At 39.0% G+C, this 12,235-nt stretch overlaps 1 protein-coding gene across 15 annotated transcripts in view; it reads left to right on the top strand.

Annotated features, from left to right (window-relative positions):
- SULF1 (sulfatase 1) overlaps positions 1-11,883 on the top strand; it is a 182,943-nt gene extending 171,060 nt beyond the window's left edge. For 7 of the 15 annotated variants that reach the window (XR_002343270.1, XR_002343269.1, XR_002343271.1 and 4 more), the window contains one exon: positions 9,554-11,043. Coding sequence is in view for 12 of the 15 variants with exons in the window: in XM_021089261.1 (XP_020944920.1) it covers positions 9,554-10,332 (779 nt within the window). In the remaining 3 variants the exon portion in view is untranslated. Of the gene's footprint in view, positions 1-9,553 lie in introns of all 15 variants that reach the window. The other 8 variants (XM_021089268.1, XM_021089257.1, XM_021089267.1 and 5 more) reach the window with 2 other exon arrangements.

The raw sequence follows: 12,235 nt of genomic DNA, 5'->3' as shown, positions 1-12,235 counted from the left end.
AACAGTGAGAGAGAGACCATATCAGAGAGCCCTAGAATTTTGAAGGACTTTTACCATCACATTAATGGATGATAAAATTAGAAGTTTTATTACTGATTAAATATTAAGAGGAAAGATTGCATGCATGCACCCCAATCAGCAGGCATGTTATTTTCATCAGCCATTGACTAAACAAAGTTATTCATCTATGAATACATGGTATAGCTTATGTGTACTCATATTTCTCTACTGCCTTCTTAGTTTAATGTTCATAGTCTACTTTATGTGAATTCCTGCAATTCATCAAAAAATTACATAAATTAGAATTCTTCTATGCATAGCAAATGACTATAAATAGATATTTACAATTGGCTTTTAGTTTCTATTCAGAGTCTCTGAAATTTCAAAACCCAAATCAAATTCCACTTCAATTGAAACCATGTCATGTTTCAAGCAGCCTGAAAATCACCCAGCATGCCTACTGATTTGGTTCCAAATATTGGAAATCCTGTGCCTTCAGAAAAGAACATTCAAGGAGAACATATAGCGGAGCTTAGGAGAAAGACTATATTATATATAGTCTTACAATGTAAGATCTCTGTTCAGGCGATCTCAATTTTGAAAATCAAATTAGTGCCCTCAGAAATGAAACTTGGGGAGAGTAATTGCCACATTAATTAAAATATCCTGTCAGTTAGCAATGATTGCCAAAACTATAATGCTTTATGGATTTCCAGTTGACCTATTACTTGCTCCTTGAAACTGTAGACACCTTGCCAGGTGAAATTCAAACTTAGTCGTTGATCTCTGGTACACAGAACCATGACGGATGGACGCTGTCATGGATGGGGGAACTCCAGAGGAAGGGGAGAGGTGATCACGAGGGCCTTTGTGGAGCGGCTGATGCTCAACCTGAATGCTGAAGGCTGAGAGCTGACCAGGATGATGAGGCAGAGAAGCACATTGTAGGAATAAATGCGGGTGCTCTGGGGAGAGAGTCTGGTGCTTTCAGAATCATTGTACGTTGTTCTGGGAGGCGGAGGCCAAGTAAGAGAAGGAAAAGAATAAGATGAAGAGGTCGTAGGCGTTTGTGTGGAAAGCATCCATTCTGCTTTTTATGATGCTATGACACTGGTAGCTCTTGTTGATTTCAACACTTCTCCAGGAAGAGCTGAAATTCCACGCTATGCCATCTCCAAGTTACCCATCTGTAGAATACAGGGTGACATGATTAGGTGGTCATATTTTTAAAAGTCCGTTAAGTGTCATCCAGAAAGGAATGTGACTCAGCTTGAAACCTGCACATGTTTTCATATTTGCCTTAGTGGTTTCCCAACATTTCTATTTCCGAGACTGGAGGAAAATTGTAACTTGAAATCATTCACATTTATTTCAAGAATTCACTTTTCAGGAGAAATCTATCCACACCTTTCCTCTCTGAATGAAGGGCTTCAGAATAACCCACGAGAAAGATTTTTTTCGGTGAGATGAGGACTGGCAGAAACCAGAAAAGATGTGTGGAAAATTTAGGTTCTAATAAATGGTTTCATTTTATATTTTGAAATAATTTTACAAGGGTAATTCCAAGGAATTTCACCTCATTTGCCTCATTGTTTTCTCTTGTTCTCTCTTTTTACACACACACACACACACACACACACACACACACACACACGCACGCGCGTGCGCGCCCACCCTTTTTTTTTCTGAATTATTTGCAAGTAATATAAATGCTTTAGTGCATATTTCCTAAGAACAAAAACTTTTCTTACGTAACTGTTATCCATTTATCAAAACCAAGCAATTTAACATTGATACAATACAGTTATCTAATCCACAACCCATATTCAAATGTTCCCAACTGTCCCAATAATGTCATATTTATGGGTTTTTTCATTTTTGTTTTTCTGGCCTAGCATCAGTCCAGGATCACACATTACTGTAAATTATCTTTTAAATCTCCTTCCACGTGGAATAATTCCTCGCCTTTTCATCATCATTCGTGACATTCTAAAGTACACAGGCCATTTCAAAAAATGTCCCTCAGCTGGGGTTGTTTGAATGTTTCTCCATGATTGGACTGAAGCGGTGCTTTGGGGGCAGGAAAACCACAGGAGTAATGCTGAGCTGAGCCCTCAGGATACTTTATCAGGAGCTCCGTGACATGTCTATGAAGTAATCATTGCCTTTGATGATTTGGGTAAGGTGGCTAATCCACCCCAAAATTCCCATGTGTCCTTTTCTAGCTCCTAAGTAATTCATCCACTAGCTTTGATAGGAATTCCTGATTCTTGCCTGAATCACTATGATGATGATGGCTGCAAATGGGCGATTTTTCTAACTCAATCGTTCCTGTTTCTTAAGCGGTATTCTACCATGGAGAAGAGATTTCCCTTCTTTCTGTTTGTCTATTTATTTATTTAGTTCAGTATGGACTCATAGATCCTCATTTTATTCCATGGATACTCTTTTGCTGCCATTCTTCGTTTGGATGATCAAGGCGTCCCAGATTTAGCCAATAGTGTCTTTTCAGGTGGCCTTTGTGTCCTGTGGATGCATCCTCATTATCTTTTGAGTCCTTTGCTTGCCGTTTAGCCTAACAATACGTTCCCCACCCAGCCTGTATTTTTATTCCCCCCCCACACACATCTGGAATCAGCCATTTCTCCAAAGGACCCCTGTTCCTTTTAAATAGGGGATGGCATTAGGCTACCAAGATCTGGGTTTGAAGTGTATAAACAAGGTGTCTTTGTATCTAGACCCTTTTGGTGGCCAGAGCTAAAATATACACATACATATACTGAACAGCTATCCCTATGTGGATATAGACTTAGTAAAAACATATGTTTATACTGATACCTCTAATTCTTCTTTTTTTTTTTTTGGTCTTTTTAGGGCCACACCCGCAGCATGTGGAGGTTCCCAGGCTAGGGGTCGAATCGGAGCTACAGCTATCAGCTTACGCCACAGTCACAGCAACACCAGATCCAAGCCGCACCTGCAACCTACACCACAGCTCATGGCAATGCCAAATCCTTGATGCCTCTAATTCTAATTCTGCAGCACAAGGTTCATTCTAGTTCCTATGTTAGAATTTCCTTTTCCAACAATGAGACATGCAGTTCCCATTCCCTCAGTGGATTAACTCCTTTGTTCCATGCTGCGGTACACAGAGAGCCATTGCAGAACTGCTAAATCACACTACTGCAAAAACCAACCTGCTGATGAGAGTTCAGTATATGTTTGAATATACAAAGAAACCAAAAGAAACAGACCCACAGATATAGAAGACAAATTTATGTTTACCAAAGGGGAAACATGGGGGCAGGGATAAATCAGAGTTTAGGATTAAGGTACACACACTACTATACATAAAATAGATAAACAAGGACCTACTGTGTACACAGGGAACTCTACTCAATATTTTGTAATAACCTATAAGGGAAAAGAATCTGAAAAAGAAAAGATACATGGTTATATAAAACCGAATCACTTTGCGGTACACCTGAAACTAAAAGCAGCACAACATTGTAAATCAACTATACTTAAGTATGAAATGAATAAAATAAAAGTTCCCATTGTGGCTCTGCAGTTTAAGGACCTGATGTTGTCTCTGTGAGAATGCACTTTTGATCCCTGGCCTTATTCAGTGGGTTAAGGATCCTGAGTTGCCACAAGCTGAGGTGTAGGTCACAGATGCAGCTGGGATCCCACTGTGTTGCTGTGGCTGTGGTGTAGGCCACAGCTGCAGCTCTTTTCAACCCTTGGCCCAGGAACTTCCACATGCTGCAGGTGGGGCTCTAAAAAAAAAAAAAAATTAAAGTAAATAAATAGAATAGAATGAGACAAAATGAAATAAAATATTGGCTATCAGAAAGAATTTATATCCTTATGATGCTTAATCTTCTATCCAAAAACAGAGGATGTCTATTTGGCCAAGTATACTCCTGGGTCTTTTAGGAGCTTTTTAAAGTGTTTTCTTATTTGTTTTGAACATTTCCTGTTAAGTTACTTGTAAGCACTTTATCGTCTTTGTTTCTATTGTAAATAGGGTTTCCCTGCATCATTAAAACCTCTATTTGATTACTGCTTGTGTATATGAGGGCTATTGGCTTCTATATATTAATTTTGCATCCTGCTACTTTTTGATTTTTTTTTTTGAGTCAACTTTGTCATGGGTTCTCTTGGATTTTCCAGACACACTGTCATATGTTTGCGAGTAGAAAGAGCATTTCTTCCTTTCCTGTTTGTATATCTCTAATTGATTTATTTAATTGAATGAACTAATATTTTCATACAATGTTACCTTGTCCCTGTTTTTTATTGAAAATACTCTTAGGACTTCCCCATGAAAAGAGAAGCAGACTTTAGGACTAAGCTATATACATTTTTATCACGTTAAGGAAATAGCCTTCAATTCTTTTTTAAAGTGTTTTTATCAACAGTCAGTGTTGAATTTGTCAAAAGCCTTTTCAGGGAGTTCCCACTGTGGTGCAGCAGAAACAAACCTGACTAGTATCCATGAGGATGCGGGTTTGTTCCCTGGCCTAGCTCAGTGGGTCAAGGATCTGGCATTGCTGTGGCTGTGGCATAGGCTGGCAGCTGTAGCTCCGATTTGACCCGTAGCCTGGGAATTTCCATATGCCACGGGTGCAGCCCCCCCAAATAAAGCCTTTTCATCATCTATGGAGATGCTCAAATAACTTTTCTCTTTAGATCTGACATGATATATTAATAGATTTGCCAAAAATGAACCAACCTTTTGTTTCTGGAATAAATTTTATTAGGCCATTATGTATTATTTTCTTAATATAATGTTGAGTTCTCTTCATTAATATTTCATTTACAATTTTTGCATCTTAATTAATCATCTCAGTCTGAAATTTTCTGTTTATGTTAGCGCTATCTTTTTAAGTACCATATGGGTTTCCTGTTGCCCCTATAACTAATTATAGTTATGCCTTAAAACAACAGATTTATTCTCTGACATTTCTAGAGGTCATAAGTCTGAAATTTTTCTTTTTTTCTTTTTTTTTTTTTTTTAAGGGCTGCACCTGCAGCATATGGAAGTTCCCAGGCTAGGGGTCAAATCAGAGCTGTAGCTGCTGGGCTACGCCATAGCCACAGCAATGTGGGATCTGAGCTGCATCTGCGACCTACACCACAACTCATGGCAACGCCAGATCCCCAACCCACTGAGCAAGGCCAGGGATTGAACCTGCATCCTCATGGATACTAGTCAGATTTATTTCCACTGTACCATAACAGGAACTCCCTGAAAACTTTTTTTCAAAACAACTATTTTATGGAAATATAGTTTATTTACAATGTTTCGTTAGTTTTGGATATACAGCAAAGTGATCCAGATTATTTTGTTCAGATTATTTTCCATTATAGGTTATTACAAGATACTGAATGTAGTTCGCTGTGCATACAGTACTAAATCAAGTATTAAAGTGCCAAAATCAAGGTACCAGCAGGTCTGCATTCCTTCCACTGGGGGCACTCTTGGAAAGAACCCATTTCCTTGCCTTTTCCAGCTTTTAAAACTGCCTGCATTCCTTGTTCTTTGGTCCTTTCCTTCATCTTTGAAGCTGAAAATGTAGCATCTTTAGGGAGTTCCATGGTAGCTCAGCAGCTTAAGGATCTAGCATTGTCACTGCTGTGGTGCAAATTCAATCCCTGGCCCAGGAACTTCCACATGCTGCAGAAAAAAAAATGTAGCATCTTCAAATCTCAATACCTCACTCTCTCTCCCTAGCCTATGCCTCTGAGGTCACATTTTTCTCTGACTCTCCTGCCTCCCTTTCCCTGAAAAGGACATTTGGGATTACCTTGGCCCCACCTAGCTATGCCTGGATAATCTCCTCATCCCAAAATCCATAACTTAATTCACATCTGCAAAGTCACTTTTGCCATGTAAGGCAACAAAACCAGTTTCCACGAATTAGGATGGGAACATCTGTAGATGGTGGGTGTCCACTCTTCCGCCTACCACAGAAAACAGTGCTCTGCTTGCTTCATAAAGAGAGTTTGAACGTTTTCTCTGGTTTTCTGCTCTGGAACTGTTTGTACAGCATTAAGAGTCTCTTTTCCTTGAAGGTTTGAGAATATTCTCCTGTGAAACTGTATGGAACTGGGGCTTTTTTGGAGTGCAGTTCTTATAAAACTGATATAAAGTTCTTATAGTAGTTTTTATAAACAAATAATCTACATAAAGGTTATAAACCTTTTCCTTCTCTGGAAATTGTTCTATCTAAGCTTTCTATCACTATTGGATCCATTTCAAGAAGATGTGTTTTCCTAGATAATTATCTCTTTCACCTAGGCTTTCAATTTATTTGTTTTGATATTTGCAAAGTAGTTGCCCATGTTTTAAATTTTTTATATCTCAATGATTATTTCTCTTGTCATTTTCTGTTTTGAATATTGGAAATTTCTCCCCTTTTTCTTTCTTTTTTTTTTTTTGGTGTGTGTGTTTTGTCTTTTGTCTTTTGTCTTTTTAGGGTTGCACCCGAAGGATATGGAGGTTCCCAGGCTAGGGGTCTACTCAGAGCTGTTGCTGCCCGCCACAGCCACAGCCACAGCAACACCAGATCCAAGCCACATCTGTGACCTACACCATAGCTCACAGCAATGCCAGATCCTTAACCCACTGAGTGAGGCCAGGGATTGAACCTCAACCTCATGGTTCCTAGTCAGATTTGTTTCTGCTGTGCCACAATGGGAACTCTGAAATTTCTCCACTTTTTCTTAATTAGGTTAGCTAGTGACAGTCCATTTTGATACTTTTTTGAAAGAACCAGGAATTTGATTTAATAATTAGATATGTCATTTTTCTCTTCACTACCTCATTTTGCTTGTATTTTTATTATTTCTTTCTTTGTGCTTTCTTTTTATCCAGCCTTTTGAGTTTGAGAGTTTGATTTATTTATTTTTTGTGACAGAAGTGTGTAATGCTATGAGTTTTCTTCTAGTTACTGATTTAAATGCATCATAAATTCTACTCTGCTGTTTTCCATTAGCATTATGTTTAAGGAATTCTATAATTTTAGATTTATATTTCCCTTTTCACCCAGAAGATGTTTAATAGAAGGTCTATTCATTTCCAGATTAAAGGGCTTTCTTGTTTTAATTAACTTCTAGTTTTATAGTATTTTATCAGAGTGTTGTTTGTAACATTTCTACCTTATGCAACTTCCTGATGTATTCTTCGTGACCTAATATGTAATCAAATTGCGTGACTTTCTGTGCGTGTTTGAGAAAGTGGAATCTCTATTCTCAGAGTATATGACCCTTGGATACGTATCTGTGAGAACTACTTGATTGATTATATATTTCAATCTTCTATATTTTGAGTCCGTGTGACCTGTCTTAGATTGAGTATCTCCTATTACCGTTTCTGTATATTTCTCATTGCATCTTATACAGGTTTCTTCTTTATGAAGATGGTTGCCCTTCTCTCCCACCTTTGAAACTTAGTAGATTTTGTATTCCTGTTCTGTCGGTTGCCTCCGAACTTATACATTCTTAATGCCCCAAATCCCTGTTTCTTATTTAATCTTGTGTTATTGCATTGGTCAGTTTTTAATGGTGTTCTTTGACTACCAACTACTACTTGAATGATACTCAATGACCTTATTATCTTCCAGCTTTTCTACTTCTCCCAGTTTTAGTTGGATTATTTCTACTTTGTCATATAAAATGTATATATAGATGTGTGTGTGTGTGTGTGTGTGTGTGTATCCCTTCCCCTACCTTTGTTTTACTCCTGGATCTAATAAATGCTCATAGAGCATTATAATATAGAGAGCTCTAGAAATGTTCCAATAAATGTTAAATGCTCATCTTCAATCCTGTTGCTGAAGTTTCCCCAGTGATTTCTTGGTTGAATGACACATCCCTTAGAAAACTGTTCCAGAGCTATTGCGTAGTCACATGTTTGAAACTGTTTTTCTGTAGCCTTGATATTTGATGGAGAGCTTGACTGGATATACAATCCCTGGTTCACAGTTTCATTTCTGATTTAAGATGGTTTTCACATCCTCAGATGTTTGATTGAGAAGATGTAATGTACTTAGCAGTGTTATGTTGTAGTTTTCTCCACTTCATAGTTTATTTTGGCAGGGACATTTTCATAAGATGATAGACTTTTTATTCTTATTTTCTGTTTTCTTTTGTAATAATTTTGTTTGTATTTAGACTCCTTTTATTAATTTAATGAACTTCAAGTATTTACAAGATGCCTAGTTTAAGAAGATCCTTTTCTGTCAGTGTAACCACGTATACCTTCTTTTTACCTTTTTATTTTATTATTATTTGAGGATGGGATTTGAAGAGGTTGTGTGTCCCCCAATTTTTTGTTTCTCTTTTTTTCTTGCAGGACCCCCACCATGGCTTCTTTTTTCTTTTATCACCCAGTTTCCAAAGGATGTTTCCCTCTTCCTTTGTCCCCTTTTCTCCTTGAAGTGATGCCTTTCAAAACTGCCACCTTGATTCATGAGCCCTTTGAAGATTCTTCCTCATTGTCATTACTGTGATTTGCCAAAACTCTATAGTATTTTATACTTCAGGTTGACATTCTTTCCAGCAATGGTTTCAAATACATTTTTAACTCCATTCTCACTTCCTTCTTCTCGCCACTGTTTTCCCCAGGCTTGCACCCAAAGTGTAACATGCAGCTCTACTGAGATTTAGTATTAACTTCTTTTTTTAATTACAGGTGATTTGAAGATTATAGAATTCTCTATCTTCTAGTTATACTGAGGATGTGGAGCTTGTGTAGTTTTACTTCCTCTTCCTGCTCATCTCTATTGCTTTATAATTCATTGCATTCATCTAGGCCACCTCTTTCTAAGTAGTACTTGGCCACACCTAGAGAAAAGATGTTGTTTTCTGCAGAACTGTGGTCATCTTGGTGATGTAGAAAAGTCTGAGAGAGAGAAAGCTAGTGTAGTCTTTGCATGCTGGGGGGAAAAAAAAAACCACTCAATTGATTTATCTAAAGGCTAGAACTTTTAGAGAAAAACAAAAACAAAACAAAGAAACAGTTTTGCTTAACTTGAAGAGTTTAATTGCACTCAAATGCGGTTTCGTACTGAGTGCCAGGGGATTTAAAACAAAAATAGCTTGCTGAGGATCACCTATCACATTAAAATACTTGGAAACACATCATTCCCCCAACAACCCTGTAAGTAGTAAAGGTTTTATCACATAAACTATTTCCACACTTGACTGATGAGGAACCAAGACCCAAGCTCTCTCACAGGATTTCCTGGTTGCAGAGATGACTTGAGTAGAGCCAGGAGTAGAACACTGTAAAATACCCTCGTATTTCCAGTAGCAACCAAGCCTGGTCATAGAAGTTTTCACCCATTTGATCCTCTTTCCAGATTTCATTATCATTCAGTCACTTTTGTAACCTAAGGCCACTCCTCAATAACAAATTACTAGAGAAATATACTTTTTAATGTTATGTTTCAAGTCAATGTGTGCCATATAAAGTGTGAGTTGCTTATTCCATAAGCAGGAAATCTTTTCCCCGCTAAGGTCCCACCTCCTTCTCTTTTCACAGAGGACAGTTATGGGATGGATGGGAAGGTTAACCTGGCCCCTCTCACTGCAGACGTCAACTGGCAAGGCCTGGAGGAGGTTTACGGTGGGAATGGAAGCGTCTACGAGGACAGACAGAACTCTAGACTTAGTCTGGTTGACTGGACTAATTACTTGAAGGATGTAGATAGAGTATTTGCACTGCTGAACCGTCACCATGAGCAAAATAGAATAAACCAGACTACACGTGCTCAGAGTGATGGGTTCCTGGCTGTGTCTGCTGAGCGCTCTGCTCCGGCAGAGACAGCCTCCGCGGAGTCAGATAAAGACCCCGGGCGTAGGGTTGAAGAAGCGCCTCCTTTGACCTTGCCAGCTGACCTTCCAACCCTGCATTCGAATCGACCCACATTCAGTCCCGAGAGTAAACTTGAATGGAATAACGACATTCCGGAAGTCAATCGTTTGAATTCTGAACACTGGAGAAATCATAAAACTGACAAATGGATGGAACGTGAAGGGATCCAGCGTCTTGAACCTGATTGGAGTGGCGATGGCCCGGCCGAGCTGGGGCAGCCCAGGAGCGGGCACCAGAAGGCACTTCCCCAGGACGATCACCCAAGAGAAGATGCTGCCGACGACCGCCTGCATCTTCCTGTGCGGATGATGAAAGTGTCCACCGTGGAGCAGGCTGCTTCCTCCAGCAGCACCGAGAGGATGTCGAACAAGGTGGAAGAGAATCACAGAAGGGGGAGCTACCAGGGTCAGGAAGGCAGTGCCTCCTTTCCACTCTCCTCTGATTAGATGCCCTGTTCCCTTACCCTAAACACAGTATTTTTTTTTTTTTTTAACTTTTTCCTAGTCAACTAATAAAGGCAATCATGACAACCAACATTCCAAACTTGCCCCAGGGACACCCGCGCAGCGGACGTTAATGCGCATGCGAGCGGTCCGTGCACAAGAACTTGGGGTTCAAAGTCACGATTCACCAAGGGGAGAAAGTGACTCCCCTTGTGGGATTATGTTTGTGTGTTGGGGGGCGGGGGTACTAAAACAGTATTATCTTTGAAAGTTGTAGGGACATGCGTATAGCAATGTTATCCCGTCATGATGGCTAGAATTGTGCCTTTTCTGAGTTTTTGAACCTTGATCTCCTCGGTGAACCTTTTAATCCACTTTCCACTGCGCACGTCAATGTGGTTTTGATTCGTTTTTAACCACTGGAATTTTTCCGTGCCCTCATTTTTAGTTCGTGATTTTTGCACTTTGAGATTGGAACGCCATGTCTATTTGGTTCCTTCCCCTCCACCCCACCCTGCAGGCTTGTCACAGTCTGCTTGCTCTCAGTGTGACAAAGTGGATCCCCAAGGATGACACGCAGGATGGCTCACATATTGTCCCGCATACCACTTTTTTCAGAACATAATGCATGTGTTGTACCTCGACTTGCTAAAACTGATTAGCAGAAAGGCATGGCTAAGGATGTCGGCAGTAAAAATAAATAAGTAAACAAAACAAAGATCTCCTGCTCTCTCTCTGCCCAGCCTCAATGTGCTCATCATATGCTTAAGGTTGCTGCATTTTTATTATTTTCTTGACAGGATCAAAGGACTGAAGACTTTTTTTTTTTTTTTCTCATCTTTGTTTTGTTTTCTTGACCTGGCTAATAAGCTTCAGTGTTGAGAAAATATGTTGCATTTGCATAAGGAATCTTTTTCAGTAAAACAAACTCATGAATGTTTCATAATTTAAACACCATATGTGTCATATGATTATTTTTAAGGCCTTCACCAGGTTCTGGGGGTTTTTTTTAAGGCATCATTCAAAACTGCTTTTGAAATTGTGTTCTTGAAAATATTCTTGTCATAACATTAGATGTTTAAATACCAGCAAAAGGATTATTACCTCATTGAGAGTTACCAGTATCCTAGCCAGCTTCCCAAGAAAGTTTTTTTTTTTTTTTTTAGCTTAACAGTACTTTTCATTTTATTTTTAGATAATTCAAATGCATAGGTAAATTATGTTTTCTTTAAGTGCTTAAGGTAAACTCTTTTAAAGAAAATTAATATGTTATAGTTGAATCTTTGATACTTTTAAGTCTTTACCTTAGACTCTGTACATATGTTAAAAATAACTCTCGCTTCATCCGATGTGTGTGTCACCGGCTGAATGACAGAAGAAACATATTTATGGTCATGAATGACGTGCTTTGTAAAAAAGCTTCAAGTTATTAGGAAGCATACTGCGTTTTTTTTTTTAATCTTGTGTAATATTCTGTAATACTTTTATAGAACAATTCTGGCTTCGGGAAAGTCTAGAAGCAATATTCTTGAAATAAAAGGTGTTTAAACTTTACCTGTTGCAGAGAAATGAACTTAACCGAGATTGTGTATTCTACCCATTTTTGCAAGTAAAACTGAGTCCTCATCTCAGTTTCTAGCCTTATTTGTCAAATTGCTCCAAAGCCAGTGTATTACAGAACATTCTCAGGGTAATGATGTCAACACAGATGTGTCTCATTGCTGTTGGGAGGTCGTCAGAGTCCGCCCCAGGGGCAGCTTCCCAGGCATGCAACCGGGCAGTTGTGCAAGGCCAGGACTGGGTCGAATTCTTTACTGTCGCCATCTTGAAATCCTCAATAGTTTTTGAACAAGGGACCCCACGTTTCCATTTTTCAGTGAATCCCCAAATTATGTGGCCAGTCTTG

This window comes from Sus scrofa, chromosome 4, assembly GCF_000003025.6.
Source record: "Sus scrofa isolate TJ Tabasco breed Duroc chromosome 4, Sscrofa11.1, whole genome shotgun sequence".
NCBI lineage: Eukaryota > Metazoa > Chordata > Mammalia > Artiodactyla > Suidae > Sus > Sus scrofa.
This window is presented reverse-complemented; position numbering and strand designations above follow the sequence as displayed.